General features: G+C 45.3%; 2 protein-coding genes across 2 annotated transcripts; both read right to left on the bottom strand.

Moving 5' to 3' along the window:
• Positions 1-39: 39 nt before the first annotated feature.
• On the bottom strand, positions 40-6160 carry PCOAH_00004180 (Protein kinase; the record flags this gene model as incomplete). Its single annotated transcript, XM_020057233.1, has 5 exons — positions 40-114; positions 248-331; positions 508-599; positions 697-852; positions 973-6160. The coding sequence occupies 5 exons, from the start codon at positions 6158-6160 to the stop codon at positions 40-42; spliced, it is 5595 nt and encodes a 1864-aa protein (XP_019912789.1).
• A 2293-nt stretch (positions 6161-8453) lies between these two features.
• On the bottom strand, positions 8454-18283 carry PCOAH_00004170 (Uncharacterized protein; the record flags this gene model as incomplete). Its single annotated transcript, XM_020057232.1, has 6 exons — positions 8454-8682; positions 8858-8968; positions 9086-9160; positions 9298-14562; positions 14609-15366; positions 15473-18283. 6 exons carry the CDS (start codon positions 18281-18283, stop codon positions 8454-8456), a joined length of 9249 nt encoding a protein of 3082 aa, XP_019912830.1.
• Between the last annotated feature and the right edge of the window lie 283 nt (positions 18284-18566).

Raw genomic sequence — 18566 nt, 5'->3', positions numbered from 1 at the left:
CCAGGTTTTTTTTTTTTTTTTTTTTTTTTTTTGCTTCATTTAAAAATTCAAATTTTTTTGAAACCACGCGTGATTCTTGAGGTCACTAAAGCAGTGTCTTCTTTTCGAGCACAGCTGAGAAGGGGGGGAGGAATAAATTATCGGCGGTGGAACGGCATAGTGACGTTTTTCAGGTGTAGACAAAAATGTACGCCCGGGTGGGCTTCTGGTGACCCCCCCAATGGGATCGCTCCTGCGGAAGCCCTACTTCGTAACAAAAGTTCTTCAACTCGAAGGAGACAAAGTGCGGGAAAAAAAAGTCGGTGTTGTATATCCGTTCGGTTATGTCTTCCTGTGGGGAGGAATCGACGGTAAAAAAAGGGGTTAGCGTGTAACTGTTCGAGCGATGTGGAAGTAGAAGAGGCTTGATCACCCGTTGGGGGTGTTCTTATGTTACACTGGCATAGGTAGATGGACGCTACAAATGAACAGATCAGATGAACACCAGGATGAAATTTTTCCGCTTACAAATTTGCTCGAATAGTAGGTGTTGTATTTGGTGCACATCTCATATATGAGCACAGCTAGACAGAGGAAGTCAAACTGGTAGTCCTTCTCGGCTGCGGTGGTGCAGGGGTGGAATTATTGCGAAGCAAGTGTATGGCTATTGTTACTATGGCGTTGCTTCCGGTGGCAGCGCATGGTAGTGCTCCTTACTTGCGTCCATGTTCGCGAAGTCAAAGTTGAAAACCTTGACGATGCCGTGCTTGTAGATGTCGAAGCACTTGTTCACGTTTTTGTTCCGCTCGTGCAGAATTTGCAGCAGCTCCTCCCGGGTGTTCTTCTGCAGGATGATTATGTTGGACAGCAGGCCTGCGATGTAAGGGCATAATGAAATAGCATTGTAACGGTGTAGCACAATGTAGGTGAAACCATGTTATTGGTGCGACGAAGTAGCCGCTTCGACAGACACATACACATATACATACTTACCGTGGAAGAAGATAAAGTTGGCGTGCATGTATTCAAGAAGGTCCACAATTTGGTACGCGTATGAAGCGATGATATTTTCCTCAAGGGGCGCGCTTTGAGATTTTAAGACATTCCCATGAACGTGCTCAAACAGTAAATACAGTTTGTTCTTATCAGCTGTCTTCCCTTCATAGGATAAAATGTTTATATGTCTAAGCCTTTTGTGGAACAGAATATTGTTGGCTACCGTGTCATTGCTATCCCCCCTGTTCAGGTAAAACGAGTCTACGATGCTCACAAGGAAGGAGCCCTTATCGTGTCTTAACTTGCATCTGTATAATGTCCACAGGCCAAAGTTGCACACATGGTGGTCGGAAATTACAAACTGCTGTGTGTCTATGTTTAGATTGTCGTTGTAGTTTACTGTGTTTACTGTGTTAACCGTGTTGATCGTGTTGACCATGTTGACGCAGAGGTTGGAGCTTTCGCTACTTCTGTGCTTCGTAGGGAAGTCATTCATGCCAGTCTTCCTATCCGAGTTGTTACTTATCCTTTCTAACAGCATCGAAATGTTATTGCTCAGAGATATGCGTCTGTCCCTATCGTAATTGAAGTTCCTAATTCCCCTGTCGCCCTTATCTGGGAGCAAGCTAAGGTTCAAATTTTCTTGGCTCAGCCATTTACCCTTCGGGGCGTCTTCCTTCTCCTTGTTCAGGAAGGGGTTTCCACCAAGCAGTTTTCCACTAAGTGGTTCTCCCCCTAAATGATTGTCTAAATCCTCCCCGTGGATGTACTTGCTCCTTCCATTTCTATTGACCATACTGATCGGTGCATTTTTCTCATTATGGAAGAGGGACTGCTCGGGGTAGCCACTAAGGTAGCCACTAAATTTGACGTTCCCATTTTTCAGCGCACAATCTTTCGCATCATTTTTATGGTGGAAGAGCTCACCCCTCCTGTGTAGCCCATCCTTGCCGTCACCGTATCTATCGAAGGGAGTTAGTTCGGCGAGGCTGCCCAGATATGGGTTGTTCTTCTCCCTGAACGGGGCTAGACTGTTCTTCAGGAGGTTGCCATTACCACTGTGGGGGGCGTGCGGCTCGTTAGCCAGATGGCCGCGGTTGAATCTGCCCAAATTGTGGTTGCTTGCCAAATGATTGTTGCTTGCCAAATGATTGTTGCTTGCCAGTTGGTTGTTGCTGCTCCCCGCCTCGCCCAGCTTCAACCTACCAATACCTTCGAGCGCCTTCAACTTTGTCTGGCCCGCCCCCTCCGGGTTGGCCTGCTTCCCCAAGTGTTTAAAAGGCAGCGGGGGAAGTTGCTTCTGCAGGGGCTGCTTGGCGAAGCTGAAGTTGTGCGTGCCGCTTGGATTGAAGGGCTTTTTGTTTGTGTAGTTGGATAGGGGGTTGTGTGCATCACGTATCATGCCATCATGTATCGTGCCACCATGTGCCGTGCCATCCCTCGGGGTGTACCTCCCCACGGTGTTCAACAAATTGGAGTACCTGCTCTGTTCCTCGTTCAGTATTCCCAGAAAAGCCTTCGCGTCGGTAGTTCCGAAGTTATTGTGGTTTCCCCCCCAGTTGGCACCTCCATTCAGCACACCACTCTCACAATCTCTGTTCCCACCGATGATGTTTTTCTTCGCATCGTTGTCTATCTGGTTGAAGTTTGTTTGAAAATTTAGGTTCGAATTTGGCATGACTACATGTTGGCTAGCTTCATACTTCCACGACGGGGGATTAATCTGCTTGAGCATATTCGAAGCCGTTTTGTTTTCGTCCTGCTCATTGTCCAGGTAAGACTTTGTCCTTCTAAGGTGCTTGTGCCCTGTTGCGATGGCACTGTCGTTTTGTTGCTTGGTAGTAAAGTTGTGCAATGCTCCTCCTAGCCAATGTTGATTCGAAGTAACACCCGTGGGGTTGTCATGCATGGGGTTGTTTTTAACAGCCGAATGGTAATTGCTAAATAAAGAGTTGGGGGGGTTGCTTACCCTGCTTTGTGCGTTGTAAGGGGAATTGTGATTTATGTGTTCCTTCGTGGGTTCATCACGGGTGGGTATTTTCCCCGTTGGAGTGGTGGCTTCACCAAAGTTGGTGGAGTTCCTCTTCTCACCCAAGAAGTGGAAGTTCGACTTGGGAAACAAACCATCCTTATCGTTATCGTTATTCTTATCCTTATCGTTCTTGTTCATGCAGATGGCGCCCACATTATCGTCGTCCCGGCGGTGTTCCACGTTATTCCTAAAGTTATCTCTCTCTATGAAAGCGTCCCGATTATTCCCCCCTTTCTTCGCATCCCATTTGTTACCCAAGTGAATATTCAAGTGCGAATTAAACTGATCATACTGCCGCGTCCTCAACGTTGGGTCATCGTAGGGCTCAAACAAGGTTCTCCCAGTTTTATCAAAGTAGGGGCGACGAATCATGTCTTTGTCGTCCCTATAGGTGAAGTTTTTATTTTCACGAATGGACAGATCAAGCTGGGGATTCCTCTCTCTTTCAAACATGTACCTATGAGAAGAACCCTCATTTCTCACAAAGGGGGATTTATCAACTTCGTTAAGCAGGCCATTTCTCTTCTCCGATTGGAAAATATTTTCCATGTTGAAAAGGTTGTTGCTGGGTTTTGTTGCATCTTCGTGGAGGTACCTGTTCGTTTGTTTGGACGCCTCGTTCATTGGGTTCTTACTGAGCAGAGATCCCTCCTCGTAGTGGTTGCCACTCTTGGCGTGCGTTTTGAAAATGTTCACACTGTTAATGTTGGAGAAGGCGTCTCCTCTGTGGGGGGTACCACCATGTTGCGTAGCGTCACCATGTTGGGCAGCGCCCCCATGTTGATTAGCACCACCGTAATGTCTTGCCGACTCGTTCCTTCCCCCTCCGTCGTTCGTTCTAAACACATTCTCACTCACGTGGGGAGTGTTATTTTCAAACTTCCTGATATAATCCAACTGACCTTGGCCCATTTTTCCATACTGGTCGATTTGTCTGCCAAAGGTTTTCTCACCCAAGTAGTTAGAAGCTCTATTTTCCATCATGTCTATCAACGGAGGAGGCTTATTCTCCCGGTTGGGGTGTAAATCCGTCATGGTGTGAAGCCTGGTATTATTCGTAAAAGCGCCAAGGGGGGTGCCTCCTCTTTGCTTGAAGTTTTCTTCATACAACTTTATACCGTTTTTATCTCTATCCCTTAATGGGTAGTTGGAATTTCTATTTGATTCCCATTTGGGAATTTCGTTCTGGCTGTTCTCGTCGTTGCGCCTCATGTCCTGCGGTTGGTTGTCCCGTGGGAAGCTATCCACTCCATATTTATGTCCTCCAAGGTGGTCCCCCCCGAAGCGATCCATTCCGACGCGATCCCCCCCCCGGCGGTCCAGTCCAAACATGTCTGCATAACAATCTTCGTCCACCGGGGCGATTTCGCTCTTGAAGTGGTGTCTGTTCGTTATGGCGGGCGTCTCATTCAGCTTTTCCGGTGTGTAAAAATCTTCATACGCATTGTTGTGTGCACTTAGCCTGTTTTGCAGGCCTTCCCCGAGTATGTCGTTCTGCCCTTGGGGTGCATGGTTAAAGTCGGCAAGGGAACTCGTATTCAGGTAATTATTTTCATGTGCTGGAAGACTTTCGAACAGGTCGTCACTGAAGCTAAAATTGTACTTTGGGTTTGGGTTCGTTACGATTATGTTTTTCAAAAGGTTGATTTTTTTTTCTCTTTTTTTTTCTTCCTCGTCCTTTTCCTTATTCCGTAGGGAGGAGAAGTTGGGGTACAGTAGGGGGGCACTCCCGCCATTTGTCACATTTGTCACATTTGCCACATTGGCCACATTTGCAACATTGGTACCGTTGCCAGCGTTGTTGGGAGGGTAGCCCCCGTTCTGATTGAAGCCATAGAGCACATTATGTTGGGGAGAGTAACTAGGGCTGGAACCCGCGTGGTTACCAGTTCTGTCCTCACTAGGGAGGTAGTTCCTGGCGTAGCCATCGTTCGTGTTCATATGCTTGTTGCCGCCTTTGAAGACTTCCCCCCCTGTCACTTCATTTTTTGCGTGACCCCAATTGAATTTAAAATTCTCTTCCTCTTTTTCCTTCGCCGTATACTTTTTAATAATATCGTCGATGTCTGGTGGTTTATTCTTCCCAAAGGTGGGTGCGTTGTGTTGACCGCCTAAGTGATTATCGTGGTAGTTACCTCCGCCTTCATATTCCTCATAGGTCATTCTATCCCTGTTGAGGAAGGGACGCACCGTCATGTCCTTCCACTGATTCGCATTGTTGTTAAAGTTGCTATAGAGAGTGTTCATGTTAAAGTGGGTTCCATATGGTGGATTGTTCGTCTTCCCTGCGTTGTCATACAGGTCGGCTTTATTCTTCTGAGTGGCCCCTCCTGGTGGAGCATGGTTCCCGTAAAGATAACTGGAGGGTTGTTCCCATTTGTTCTTGAGCTGCTCATATTTAGCATCTACCATTTTATTGCCTTGTTTGTACTGGTGAGGGTTGCCCGGGTTGTTACTTACATTTGGACTTTGCGTCTCCGGATTGCTAACCCTATTTGGGGTCAGGAAGTTCAGGTCGTTATTGAACATGTGGTGGTAGGGCCCGGGGGCGTTGCCTTTATGGTGCTCCATTCCGATTCCCCAATTTTCCCTATTCACTCTGGCGTAGTCCTGGTGGGACCTTATCTGGTCTGCACCCATATCATCACCTTTGAGTTGGAACTTTCGATGGTCTAGGGTACTGCCGTTAGGATGGTTTCCCATTTTCCCACCAACGACATTGCTCATGGGGTTCATGCTGCAACTGTAGTTTTCTTCATCCTCCACGATTTTAATATTGCTAAAGTTGTAATTTCTTGGGTTCATTTCACCGGTATGATTGTAGGGGAGGTTACTACTGTACCTGCTATTATATGCATCGTTACTGAGGTGAAAAATTCCTTCGTTGTTTGCTTTTGCGTTCTTTTGCCCCATGTTTGGCGAGTTGTTGTCCCGTTGGTTGTTTGCATTTACGTAGGAGTTGTCTTCACGAAGGTTTGTTCTTTTAAAATGGGGTGGGTTTCGTCCTGCCAGGTTTCGCTGGCTAACGCGATCAGCGCAGTAGGGGGGACGAGTCCAATTAACCCCACTAACCTCCTGACGCTCGACTTTGAACTGATTAGTGTAAGTGTTTTCCACATGCTGAGGCATATCTCCTCTTCTGCAAAAATACATTTTTATTTTTCACTCTCCCCCCTTCATCCTTCCGAAAGGTGCGGGATGGAAAATAGGGAGGGGGCTACTTTGCAAATGGGTGAACATGTGCAGGTGGGCACATCGGCTAATTACCAAGAAGGGGGTTAAAAAGACACATAAAAAAGGGAAGGAAAATAATGAAGTGGAAAGACGCAAATGGGACGATGGTCAAGCCTCCGTTTAAGACGGCGCCAGGCAAAATGGTAATGACCCAAATGAGTAGTAGAGACAAATACACTTGCAGCGATTACCAATCGGAGGAAGGTGAGTTCCCCTCCTTCATGTCGGTGGTTGTGCCAACTTTCAAAAATGAGCAAACATGTTTATAGGGGTGTGTGTAAAGCCAGAAGGGGATTCATATTGGGGGTGACATTAAGAAGGTGCGTATAAATAAATAGGTAGGAGGACACATGTGCACGTTAAAAAGGAGTTCGTTGGTGGGGACGATTTAAAATGGGGTTTCCATTCTGCCTCATTTAAACCTGGTCAATCTGCGTGCTGTCTGTCCAGTTGCGCACTAGTGTGTGTGCGAAGGAGGTAGACGCGTGCAGGGTGAATATGCTCCAGATATGCCGCAGATAAAGGCGCAAATAAGCGTGCATATAAACGCGCAGTTATGCAGTTACACATGCAGGCACACAGGAACCTCCACGAGTACGCAGGTGGACAGAGGAGCCCACCGAAAAGGCAAGACGGCCGTGGACGGGAAAATACAATTAAAACGCAAACACGTCAGGAGGAGCATAATAAAAGGGTGCGTCAAACTCAGGGCAAAGGGACATGCGAGAGCTAGCAACTGGAAGCCAGCAAGTCATTATGTATGCGCCGTGGGTGATGTTCATATAACTATTTCACCAGGAGAGGGTGGAAACGTAGTGAACATATTTTGTCGCGCAAAATTGAAGGCGAATAACGCACGAAAGTGTGTCATTTCGCGTGTTTGCAAAAAAAAAAAAGAAATGCAATGAAGGAACAAATGTCCCCTTTTTTTTTTTTTTTTTTTTTTTTTTTTGCAAACACGCGAAATGAGCACGACTCACTGGAAGATACCAACCTGCGAAAAGTGTGAATTAGTCCATAAGAATGGAAACAAATAATTCAAAACTCTCACGTGAATGTTTCTCCATTTGGAAATATCATGTAAGGTATTCAAAATGAGGGGAAGGCAAAAAGGCACATCATGAAGTATGCCCGCGGCTTATTTTCCGCTTCCCCCTCCCCAAGGCGGTGAATTTTTTTTTCTTCCATTTTTGTGTGCAACAGTGTGTTTAAAAAAAAAAAAAAAAAAAAAAGCGAAGCGAACAAGAAGGGGAAAATGATGCCGAATGGAGGACAAAAGGGCTGATAAATTGGCCAACAAAATAAACCTAAGTGTAGCAAAGGGGGGGCGAAAAAGGAAGTAGAAATGGACGTAGGGGTGTAGTTTCCATGGGGACGGACTGCTTTCCCCCATAATGCTCAATGTTGTGTGAGAATACTTGCCTACCGATCGACCCTTGGATGGAAAAACAAACTCTGATAAGGGATTTTAACCTGCTAGTTCATGAGGTAACAAATGGAAGCAACATCACTATTTGGACTTGGTGGCCCACCACGCTGTATTTTCCAGTTGGTTATCCATCTTATGCGGTCATTTCGTTTGGCGCCTTAGCTACGTAGCCTGGCCGCCCTCTCCCACTTTTTCCCTCCTACATGGATTAATTTTCCCCACTTTAGCAGTCCCCCCTAAGGTGGAAAAAAAAAAAGTAAAATACGAGTAACAGCCAGCGGTTACACCCCTGCCTTTTTCTGCACAACACGTGAACAGCTGCGTTTGCTTTAAAAGTTTGTAAATCTGGCCAGAAAAAAAAAAAAAAAAAAAAAAAAAAAAGGATGACTCTCCCCATATGCTCTTCATTTGATGAAGTACCCACGTTAAAAAAAAATCGCTAGTTGCAATTTTCCACAACTGCGATGGGGCTTTCATCAGAATGGCAGAACAACACATAAAAACGGTGCTCCGTCTTCATCCGCGCAGGTGCATTTTGTGGCAAAAAAAGAAATCACTAGTCTTTTGTTTGCAGGGGGGAGGGTACGTGCAGTATGAATATGGGACAAAAAAAAAAAAAAAAAAAAAATTAAATAAAAATAAATGCGGAGGTAAAGGGCTTGATTCGGAAGGCATGGCGTCGATACGCCGCACTAACTGCGGGGGGGATGCACTCAAGTGTGTCATGAAGAAAACGGTTCTGGTGCAACTTGCGTGGCTGTCTAGCATATCCTTGCAGCGTGCTCATGACTTGCTCTTTTCATAATTCTGGAATATTTTCACAATGATGAACCAGCAGACGGTGAAGATATTGTTGATGTGCTCGTAGTGGTTGGTGCCCAGGGACATGTCGACAAGGCGGATGTTCTTGAGCAGGAGCAGTATGTCTCTTTTCAGGTCCATGGGTAATTTGTAAATATCGTTTCGTATCTTGGCGTCGATCAGAGTGAGCCATATGGTCTCTTTGGAGAAACTGCACAGGAGGGAAGTGGCGTGTGAAAATAAACATTAATGTGTAGGTATATATTAGCATACAGAGAAGTATGCATATATTGAACCACATCTCGTGCAAAGGTCCCTTTGAGGTGACGCCTCTGCCACGTCAAACATTGGTAAAAGCCTTCCTTTTTGCACCGGCGGGGCCTTACTTAAAATTTTGCAAAGACACAGTTGGGCTGTCCACAAAGAGATGCAGCTCCTTCATGTTTTTTAAAACGTTAATGAATTCCGACGCGACGATTTTCCATTCGAGGAGTTTGCTAAGAGAAGGTGGGGTGGAAGAAGCCGCATTAGGGTTGTCATGTGCAAATATGCACGTAACTGTGCGCTTTTTTGGGTTCTTTTTGGGGTACTTTTTTTTCCCCCATGGTGCTTACTCGTTGTCGTAATATGTCCGCAGGAACTTGATCAGGTCGTTTATTTGGACTCCTTTGTTTGCTATACTTCGAAGCCTGGAGGGGGGTGGTAGGTAAGTAACGGTACGTGTGTAACGGAACATGTGTAGCAGTACGTGTGGAGAGATAAATTGGTGGGCATTCGCATGGGTTGGTTATCTATAGGGTGACGACCCCTGGTGGGGGAAGCTTACTGATCATAGTGCGGGCGGTAGATGCGGGGCCACCCGCTGGAGCAGCAGGGAGGAATGCCGTAGCCAAAGAAAAACGCCATAATATTTTTTAACTCGAAAAGGATAGCATTGTTATAGTAGTTCACATTAGCGCTGGAAAGAGAGACAATCAATGACCTCAAAAAGGAGTGCACATATCGGACCACATATTTTATAAAACTCATTTGGATGAAATTCTTCTTCAGTTTATTTGTGTGCTTGACGTTTTTCAGAATGGTGATTAGCTGTATGTACCCCACAATATTGTACTTATAAATGTGAAGGTCCCTTATCCCGTTTGACGTGCTTAACTGGGAGCAGCGTTTTTGATTTAGAATGTTTCCCATCTGTTCATTCACTGCGTAGTGTCCCTCAGGGGGGGGGTTAAAATGGTTCCCCCATTTAGCAACACGACCGCTGTAGTTAGTAGAATCGCCCTGATAATTAGCCCCCCCACCGTAATTCTCCTTTTCGAAGGCATTCACATCGCTCACCCCGTAGAGCAAAAAGTAAAACTCGAAGGGGGAGTAGCTTCTCTTCTGGTAGTCTTTAAAATATTTGGAAAACATTTTCGAGAAAGGTAAAAAGAAGAAGGGGTGCTTCTGTTGGCATATGAGCAGCATATTGTACAGACTACTCCACAGGAGCATTTCAAACTGGGCATCCTCACCATAAAGTTGTACGATTTGTTGGCAGAAGTGGAAGGCGCTGTAAATGTTAAGCACATGGCTGCATATGGTTTTCCTCTCCACGTAGTTTGTGTAGTTTGACACGAAGAAGTAATTTTCTCTTTTGTATGTACTTGCGAAGGAGTTGTGTCTCCATTTGGGAGGACCCCCCTGGGTACCCTTCTCATGGTCAGCGTCTCCCTCACCGGTAAGCTGGTAAAATACCTGAAACAACCGGATGCTCCCATGTAGGACCAAATGAATAATCGCTCTTACAACTTCGAGGCGAAACCAGTTTGCATTCCTCGCTGAAATGAAGTTACTCATGTTGGATCCGCTCCCCCTGGCGGGAAATTCATTGGGTAGACATTTGCAGAAATCGAACTGGTCCTTGTACTCCACATACATCTTCCTTTTGAAGGCGTCCAGGATGCTTCTGTTCCTACCGATAGTTCTAATGAGGATAATTATGACCCAATCGGAAATGGGCAAAAAGGGGGACAGCTTTTTCAGCTGGTATATCAGAAATATCACGTCTACTAACTCCTGTACGTATTCTTTTTTTCTTTTTTTTAATTTCAAGAAATTATTTTTCAATTTTTTTTCCTCATTATTGTAAATGTGTATGTTCCAAAAATCGTACGTGTGGTAGTTTTTTTTTTTTTTTTTTTTCCAGAAAAATTTACTATGGTTGTTTGCACCATTTGGGAGGTGACTTCCTGTAGCGTGGGAGAGGTACTCGGAGAAAAGGCTCTCCTTGTTGCTCATCGGATTGTCTTTCATTGTACCGTTTGATACTGCGCTGAGCATGCTGCTGGGGTGACCACTTCGGGGGATATGTTCACCCTTGAACCTTATGTTGCCAAGGCATTCCAGCACCATCTTGATGTCCTCCTCCTCTTCCCTCCGAATGAGGAGCTCCTTTTCGTACGTAACTTTTCTTGTTCGTTTTTGTTGCGCGTTTTTACACGAATGGGGGGTGCCTTGGCGGGGGAGATCTCCGTCTTTTTGGAACATTTCCTGCTGATCCTGCGTCAGGGCGGCAATTCTCTCCACTACAGTGTCCATTTCGGCTTCATTATGGGAACCTTGGGGGGGTCCATCTTTTTCGATAACTGCGGAGTAGGATCCCTTGTGTGATTCTCCTTGATTCAGGTTGATACTGTCGTAGCTTTTGCACACGTCATTAACCGATGGTGGGAATATCAGCGGGAAGGACGTCACGCAGGATATGTTGGACGTGTTGCCATTCTCCTGGCGTTCCTCCTTTGGGGGGCATTTCCCTATGAGATTCGTCTTACCCCCATTTGGAGAAGCATCCTGCGGGGGTGCCGTAGTATCCCCCTTCGCGTCATTCACCAAATGGTACTTATCACTGAGACTAAGGGAGTAGACAAAATTGGCGCACTTCTGCGCGAGAAAAAAAATAATTATTTTTGGCGTCCGGTTGTTCTTGTTCCTTAACAAAGACATGGCAACATAGAAGGCATGCATGAACTTCTTCTGATTCAGATCGTTTCCATAAAACTCTTCCGTATAATCCAAAAATAAATTCTGGATAATTTTCTGCGTGCATAAATACCTATTGTGAATAAAGCAAAGAGAAAAAATGCACCTGATCTTTACCATGTAGTGGAGGTAAGTTGCCGTGATCGATTTGTAGAGACACTTAATCACTTCTACATTAATGGGGATATTTTCAACGGATATTTTTCTCGTCCATTTGTTTTTGTAGCTTTTTCGTTTCCTATAACTGGAGGATGAGTAGTTCCGTTCTGAGGCGTTCGCATCTTCATTCAAGTCGTCCACAGTGGACGTGGAAAAGTTACAATCCAACAGATCTGTGTCACTTCCAGAACTGCTACTATGACTTGACAGCCTATCCATTTTAAGTAAATCGCTCTTCGCATGGTTCACCTGATTGCTGTTCATTTTGTCCTTCATGGGATTTTGTTCATTTCTGGCGATCCGCGCAAGATGGGTACTTCTCCTTTTTTCGTAGTTTCCACTGTTGGGTAGGTCCGACGTGGCGTCCTCTTCGTCAACTCCTTCTTCCTGCTCCTCCGGTACGTAATTTGCGTAATTCGTGTAATTCGCGTAATTTGCATAATTTGCATAATTTGCATATCTTGCATTCACGATGTTGTTCATTAGCCCTTTCGCATTTTGGTGGATACCCATGCTATTCTCATTCACTACATCATTGGAAGTAACTTCCCCGTTGATCATGCGATTACTCTTGTGAGGATTTTTTTCTTTCCCATGTGCAAGGTCATAGCCGTCATTTAAGTGATGACTATTAAGGGTACCACCAGGGGCAACCTTAAATGGGACATTCCCCAAGTGGAAGTCATTTTTTTTGTGCTTTCCACTTTTGTTTGTGCTGAGCACAGATTGGATGAACTGCATGGAGTCTTCACCGATGTTCTCCCGACCAGTTGCAATGTTGTTTGGTGGGTTAGTCCCCGAGTTGGCGTCCCCTCCCGCAAGGGCATGCATATTTATGTCGAGTGTGCTATCTGCGTGGGTACCTGGATCGGTCTTATAATCCACGGGTCCCACTCCAGCTGCGGCTACTACTTCCTCTCCTACTCCACCCCCTGCCGTTGCTCCTGTTGCTGTTCCCACCGGTTCTGCCCCTGCTGTATTCCTCTGGAGGAAAAAGAAGGGGATAAAGGCCAAGGCGAAGGACGACTCCAGTTGCGCGAAAACATTGTTGTCATTGAAGAGCTGCTGAATCCACATACTGGCACTTTGTGTCCTTCTAATTCTGCCTAAAATGGAAAAGTCATTGTCTATTCGAATCCAAAGTAGAGGAATCTTCCCTTTACTACATATCTTCGCAACTAATTTTCTGTTGTCCAGACACATCAGTGACTTGTCCTTCTTCAGCACCTTCTGCTTACAATACTCTATTATGTGCTTATCACTGTCATTTGTAATTCCAACGAACTTTACCGTTTCGTTCATATAGCTGTCTATAGCATCAATGGAGTTTCTACTGACGTATTCTTCCTGCTTGGCCATATATATGGACTCATGTTTGAAGGCCACCTTTTTCCTTCCCTTTTCTGGTCTGGCGTTTACACTGAATCGGGTCGGCGTAACGTTTTCGAGCAAATTTTTTTTGACAACTCTTACTCCGTCATCCTCTACTATTTCGATCTTCAACAGGCAGAGGAAAAACTTATTTTCGTCCACCGAGTTTGGTATGTTATTCGCCACATAGGGGTTCAGGTAGTTCTCTGCGTAGAGTTTGTTGTTCAGGAGGAGGTCCCGCAGGCTTTTTATCTTTTCCTTCATCTTTTCTTTTTCCTTTTCTTTCCTTTTTTTGATTTTTCGCTTTTCCCTTTTTTTTTTCCTCTTCTTTTTTGATTCACCCACTGGGATGGCATATGCGTCTTCCGTTTCGTCCACCGCTACACCACCCTCCATTTCGCTCATCTCATCTATGTACTCCCCTTTGAGATTCCCTTGGGCTTCCCCCACTGATATTTCCTCACCCACGAAGGAGTCGTACGGTGGGACGTTTTCTCCCCCCTCCATCACGTCCCCTGCGTAGGGGTAGTCTAAATTGACGCTAGCGGTACTCTCGAGGGTACTGTAAGGTGGGTGGTTAAACGCATTCACGTCATCGGCATATACATCCTGATGCTCTTCCTCCTCCATCGCTTGATCCACACTTTCCACTGTGTCCATTTTTTTCCGTTTCTTTCTGTGCCTATGTCGGGCGTCATCGTGGTGGCTCCCCCCATGTCTATGTTTCTTTTTCTCCTTTTTTTTCCTCTCCTTTTTCTGCTTCTTTTGCTTCTTTTTCCTTTGTTTGTCTGCGTGGTCCCGCTGGCCAAAAATGTCAATTTCGTCTTCCTCCTTGGTATTCCGCACGGGAGTAGTAACGCGTCTTAGGAGTTTTTTTTTTTTTTGAATTTTACCCAGAACGTGGAGGTAGTAAAACAAGCGAAGGGTCGTTTTCCACTGGGGGTATATGCAACTGGTGTGGAAGGGAGTTGTGCTGTTGTATTCATGGATCTGATGCTTGTCTACACACAACTCACTTAGCTTTTTCACATTACAATTTTTAAATTTCTGAAACGCGATGATATTATTGTATAGGTTTCCTTTCCCTGTCGTCAAGGCGAGGTCATCAGACCCAACGTATCCAAAGCCCAGGTAGAAGTTGCCATCCCTTGCGATGAGTTCCAAGCTATCATAATTAGAGTAGGGCAAATTGATTAACTCTTTTTTTTTTTTTAAAATATAATTTCTGCATATCTGTAAACGCTTGCTTATTTTTTCTGCCCTGATTAGGTTGTCCACAGTTGTAGTTTGTTCTGTACTGGAATTTTTTTTTTTTTTTTTTTTTTTTTTTTTTCTTCTTCTCCTTCTCGTGATGCTTTCTCTTTTTTGACTTCCTCCTTTTGAAGACGTCGCTTTGGGAAGGAGCTTCTTCACCGATAAACCTTTCACTATCCGCGGTTCGTTCGTAAAGGGCATGTCCCGTTTGGTCATTCTGGGTGTCACCCCCGATGGAGCCTTCCTCGTGGCGATTGGCGCTACACCAATTAGATTCGTTTTCACTCTGCAGGGGGGATGTGGCTGCCCGTTCCTCCCTCTTGGGAACATACCCGATAGGGTTTCTCCTCCTAATAATTTTGCTACTGCACGTGGTGCCCATTTCACCGGGGAGTGACATCCTCCTAAGTGTGGCACTCGGGAGGAAGGAAAAAGTTTTACGCTTCCTCTTCATGACGTATCTGTTTAGCAACTCGTTGGCCTTGCGGCTGAGCAGGTCCTCAGGATATTCATAAAAGTGATCTGTCTGGAGGATTTTTTTTTGCTTCAAAAATGAGAGGAAGTGTTTCTCCAGATCATGGTGGAAATAGTCACCTGGGGCGACCTTTTCGGAGAGCTTATCGTAGTAGATTCTGTCTAGATAATTGTGCGTGATCATTTTGTTCCTTCGATTGTTGTGCTTCCCCCCATGTGTATTGCTCTTCGAATCGATGTGCTTGTTCAGCTCCAGCAGGTTGTATACACTGGTGGATGCCATCTCTGAGAGGTAATAGGCGGAGTGGAAATCCTCATTCACAAAGTTGAAGGGGTTAATGGAGTTTTGGCTAACCAAAAAATTGAAGCTATCCATAGAGGTCCCCTTTCTCTGTAGGTGCACGTTAAACGTTAGGATGTACTGACAGACCCCATATCCCTTAATATACGTTTCGAGGAATTGCGAAAAATATTTTTCCAAAAGCTGGTACTGCTCATGTTCGTCTGTTTTGAGTTCACTGGAGTTGGCATGCAGGTCGATCTTCTTCATTTTAAACTTGTTCTTGGGGAGCTGCTTGTAGCTTTCGATGTACCTGCGTGTGCACTCGGCGAAGACCTGCAATTGTGGGGGTAACGGTAAGGTATCAGTGTGTGTATAATGTGCAATGTGGTCACCTCGGACGGATCGATACTGTGCAGTGACGTGCACCTGTTCGCTTTACCTGCTTCCAAAACTTGGACGAACTGATCACCCGTCCTTTGCGCTTCAGGTGGGAGAAGAAGAGCGAAAAGCAGTACTGGTGAATGGTGGCACAGAAGGAGAAGCTTTTCAATACGTTGAAGAAAATTCGGACGCAGAGGAAGGCTTTCAGGAAGAACAAGTCGTTCAAAAGGTAGGACGATAGGCCATTCGTGGGCACGTTATCCCCCATAGGTGGAACGTTAGAGTGGGCTGACTCTGTGCCGGCCTGTATCTTCCGCTCTTGTACCGACGGGAAGGACTTCCCCCCGTCCCTACCCCGATGGTGAAACAAATTCACGTCACCGAAGAGCTCCACAAAAGAGCAGTACCTCTCCCTCAGCTCGTAAAAAATGACATTCATTTCGATCGTCCCAAATATTTGCTCCAAGTACCTTTGCAGGACTAGACACTTCAGCATAAACAGAAGGTGGACATTTTCATCCGTTACTACGTCGACGTAGTGACCAAAGCAAAGGGAAAGTAGCCCTTCCGCCATGACAATCTTGTAACTATACAGACTTATGTTAAAAAGGGTGTCATACAGGGAGTGCAAAATCTGCGTAGAAAAGACGATAACGTTCCCAAAGATAAAATACTTATTGTTTCCGAGAAAAACATAAGGTTCCGATATTTTTGCATTTAGCAGGTTACTGTTTGCGAAGAGGTTGTACCCATTCTTCATGTCATCGTAGATATGTGCACTGACAGAACATTCGATACTTTCCGATGAGGGATAATTTTCAAAGTTTAAAAAGGCAAGTGGTAGAAATAGAACTGTGATGTTGTCGAAGGGGAAGCTTTCTTTACTGACTTCGAGAAATGTTCGCAGTACGTATCCGACGTGGTAACTGGAGTACTCCATTTCGTCTTTGTAATTTTTTAAGGTAAAGATGAAAATGTTTGGCACGACTTTATCTTTGACCCGCTCGTAGTAGCTGCAGCAGTCCTTCTTCTTGGTGTTGCCTTTTTCGCGGTACTCACTCGTGGGGGGGCCAACAGTATGATCCACATTGAACACACCGTCCGGATTGACCACATTAATGACGTCCTCACTGCTTCCGTCCGAGTCGACGTAGTAACGCTTAGTTGAAGACCTCCGTTTGGTTTTCCCCCCAGAGGATAGGTTCTCCCTGGAGGGCGGCATCGTACCCTCGGGCAGCTTATCCATTCTGCCAGAGGAACCTCCTCCCCCCCCTTTGCCCTTCGCCTTCCCGTACTGATCAACCGAATAGAATTTGCTACCTTTCGACTCCATCTCCGTTTTGTACAAAAAGTCGTAATTTATTTTTTGGAAGTCCTTCAGATTCATATTATTTAAGTGAAGGAAGTCGAACCTACCGGCATACAGGGAAATCTCATGAGGAGCCAATTTGCCATGCCGGTTGTTGGACTTATAAAGGAAGAAGTTGGTATTCCCAACCTCGTACACATTTATTAAACTGTTCGACGATATAACCACGTAGGGCTTCTCAATTTTGTAGAGGAGTTCCCAAGAGCATTTCCCATAAATGCTGTTCATTTTTGACAAAGTTGGGAACCAAGTGCAGTTACAAGCATAGTTCTGTAATCCTACCAGTAAGTTTTCCCTTCTGTTAAAATATAGATTGTTAAGGGAGGACGATAAATTGAAGAAGGAAAAACTCAGACTTATTTCTATTATAATTTTCACGTGATATTCTCCCTTCCTCTTCACTGTAACTGTTTCTTCTTCGCAGAACTTTTTCCAATTGTTGTAATTCTTTTCCTTTTCCTTGTTCCATATTTCGTCTTCTATCGGTATGAACATGTAGTTGTTCCCCTGGAGGTGATTTTCCTCTGTATATTTGTTTAACGACACGAGGTCTACCACATTTGGGATGCGTCCCCTCTTGTGATTATCGATAAACTCGTAGTCTTCCTCCCCTTCCGTGTCATCCCCGGGGGGGCACCCATACCCCTGTGCGACATCTACATCTTCATTGTTACGTCCATTTGGGTGGCCAAAATTGACTTCCTTCAACTTCAATTTGAACTTTAAGTTTTCCTTCTTTTCTGTTTCTTCATTTGTTACTATGCCGTTTGGGGGTTTCCCCTTCTTCGCTTCTGCGTCTTGACTTGGATTTTCCGTGTGTCCCATCGGTTCGTACAAGTTATAATGGTATTGCTTGTTTTGATGACCATACTTCTGATTCGCCCACCCCGCAGCATCACCTTCAACATAGGGCTCACCCCCCTTCCCCAAGCTGCTATAAATGATGTAGTACCTGTCCTGTTCGCTTCCATTCATTTTTACATCCTGGTAAGAACTCGAGTTTATATTGTGCGGCATTTCAAGAACGACGAATATTTTTTTTTCTTTTTTTTTCTTCATAAAATTGGTGTAAGCCTTGTCCTCCAAGAGGGGGATATCCCGTGGGGCCTCCTCCTGGGGGTCTCCTCCGTTTAACGTGGCATGTTTGGAGTGCTTCCTGTCCTTTCTGCTTTTTTCGTGCTTTGCGTGTTTTCCATGTTTGTTGTGTCTGTCCTGTTGGTCGTCCTCCTCATCATCATCATTGTCATCGTCACTTGTGTCATCGTCATAGGAACTGGAGTCTGCGCCTCTCCTAATTCGAACCTTGTTAATGTCACCGTTCACCTTAGCAAAATCTTCTTCATCGTAGAGGTAATAAATGGGCATATACAGGGCCAGGGTCATGGTGGTGCTTCCTTCGATCCTCTCATTGTGCATGTCGATGTTGACCGAGAGGTCCTGCTTCTTCAGCGCGAAGAAGTAGTCCATGGTTCTTTTTGCTTTGTCCATTCGTTCGTCCATTCGTTCGTTCGTTCGTTCGTTGCTTGGCGGTTAGGTGCGCACATGCGTCCGAAGATATGACCACGTAAATGTACACATGGCTGTTTCCTTCTGCCCTGGTCGTTTCTTAGCTTCCACTCCGAGGAAAAGCAAAAATGAAAGCTGTTTAGAGGGCGATGGTCGTCCCCTGTTGTGGTTTGCGGTGTGGCTTCTTTCGTCTGCTCGATTGGGGGAGAACACTGACGTATAAATGTGCACCCCTTATTTGGAGAAACATTAAGCGACCCTGTTCACCGCGTCAAAC

This window comes from Plasmodium coatneyi, chromosome 3 (assembly GCF_001680005.1).
Source record: "Plasmodium coatneyi strain Hackeri chromosome 3, complete sequence".
Lineage (NCBI taxonomy): Eukaryota > Apicomplexa > Aconoidasida > Haemosporida > Plasmodiidae > Plasmodium > Plasmodium coatneyi.
The sequence above is the reverse complement of the archived record's forward strand: the minus strand, read 5'-3'. Positions and strand labels throughout refer to the sequence as shown.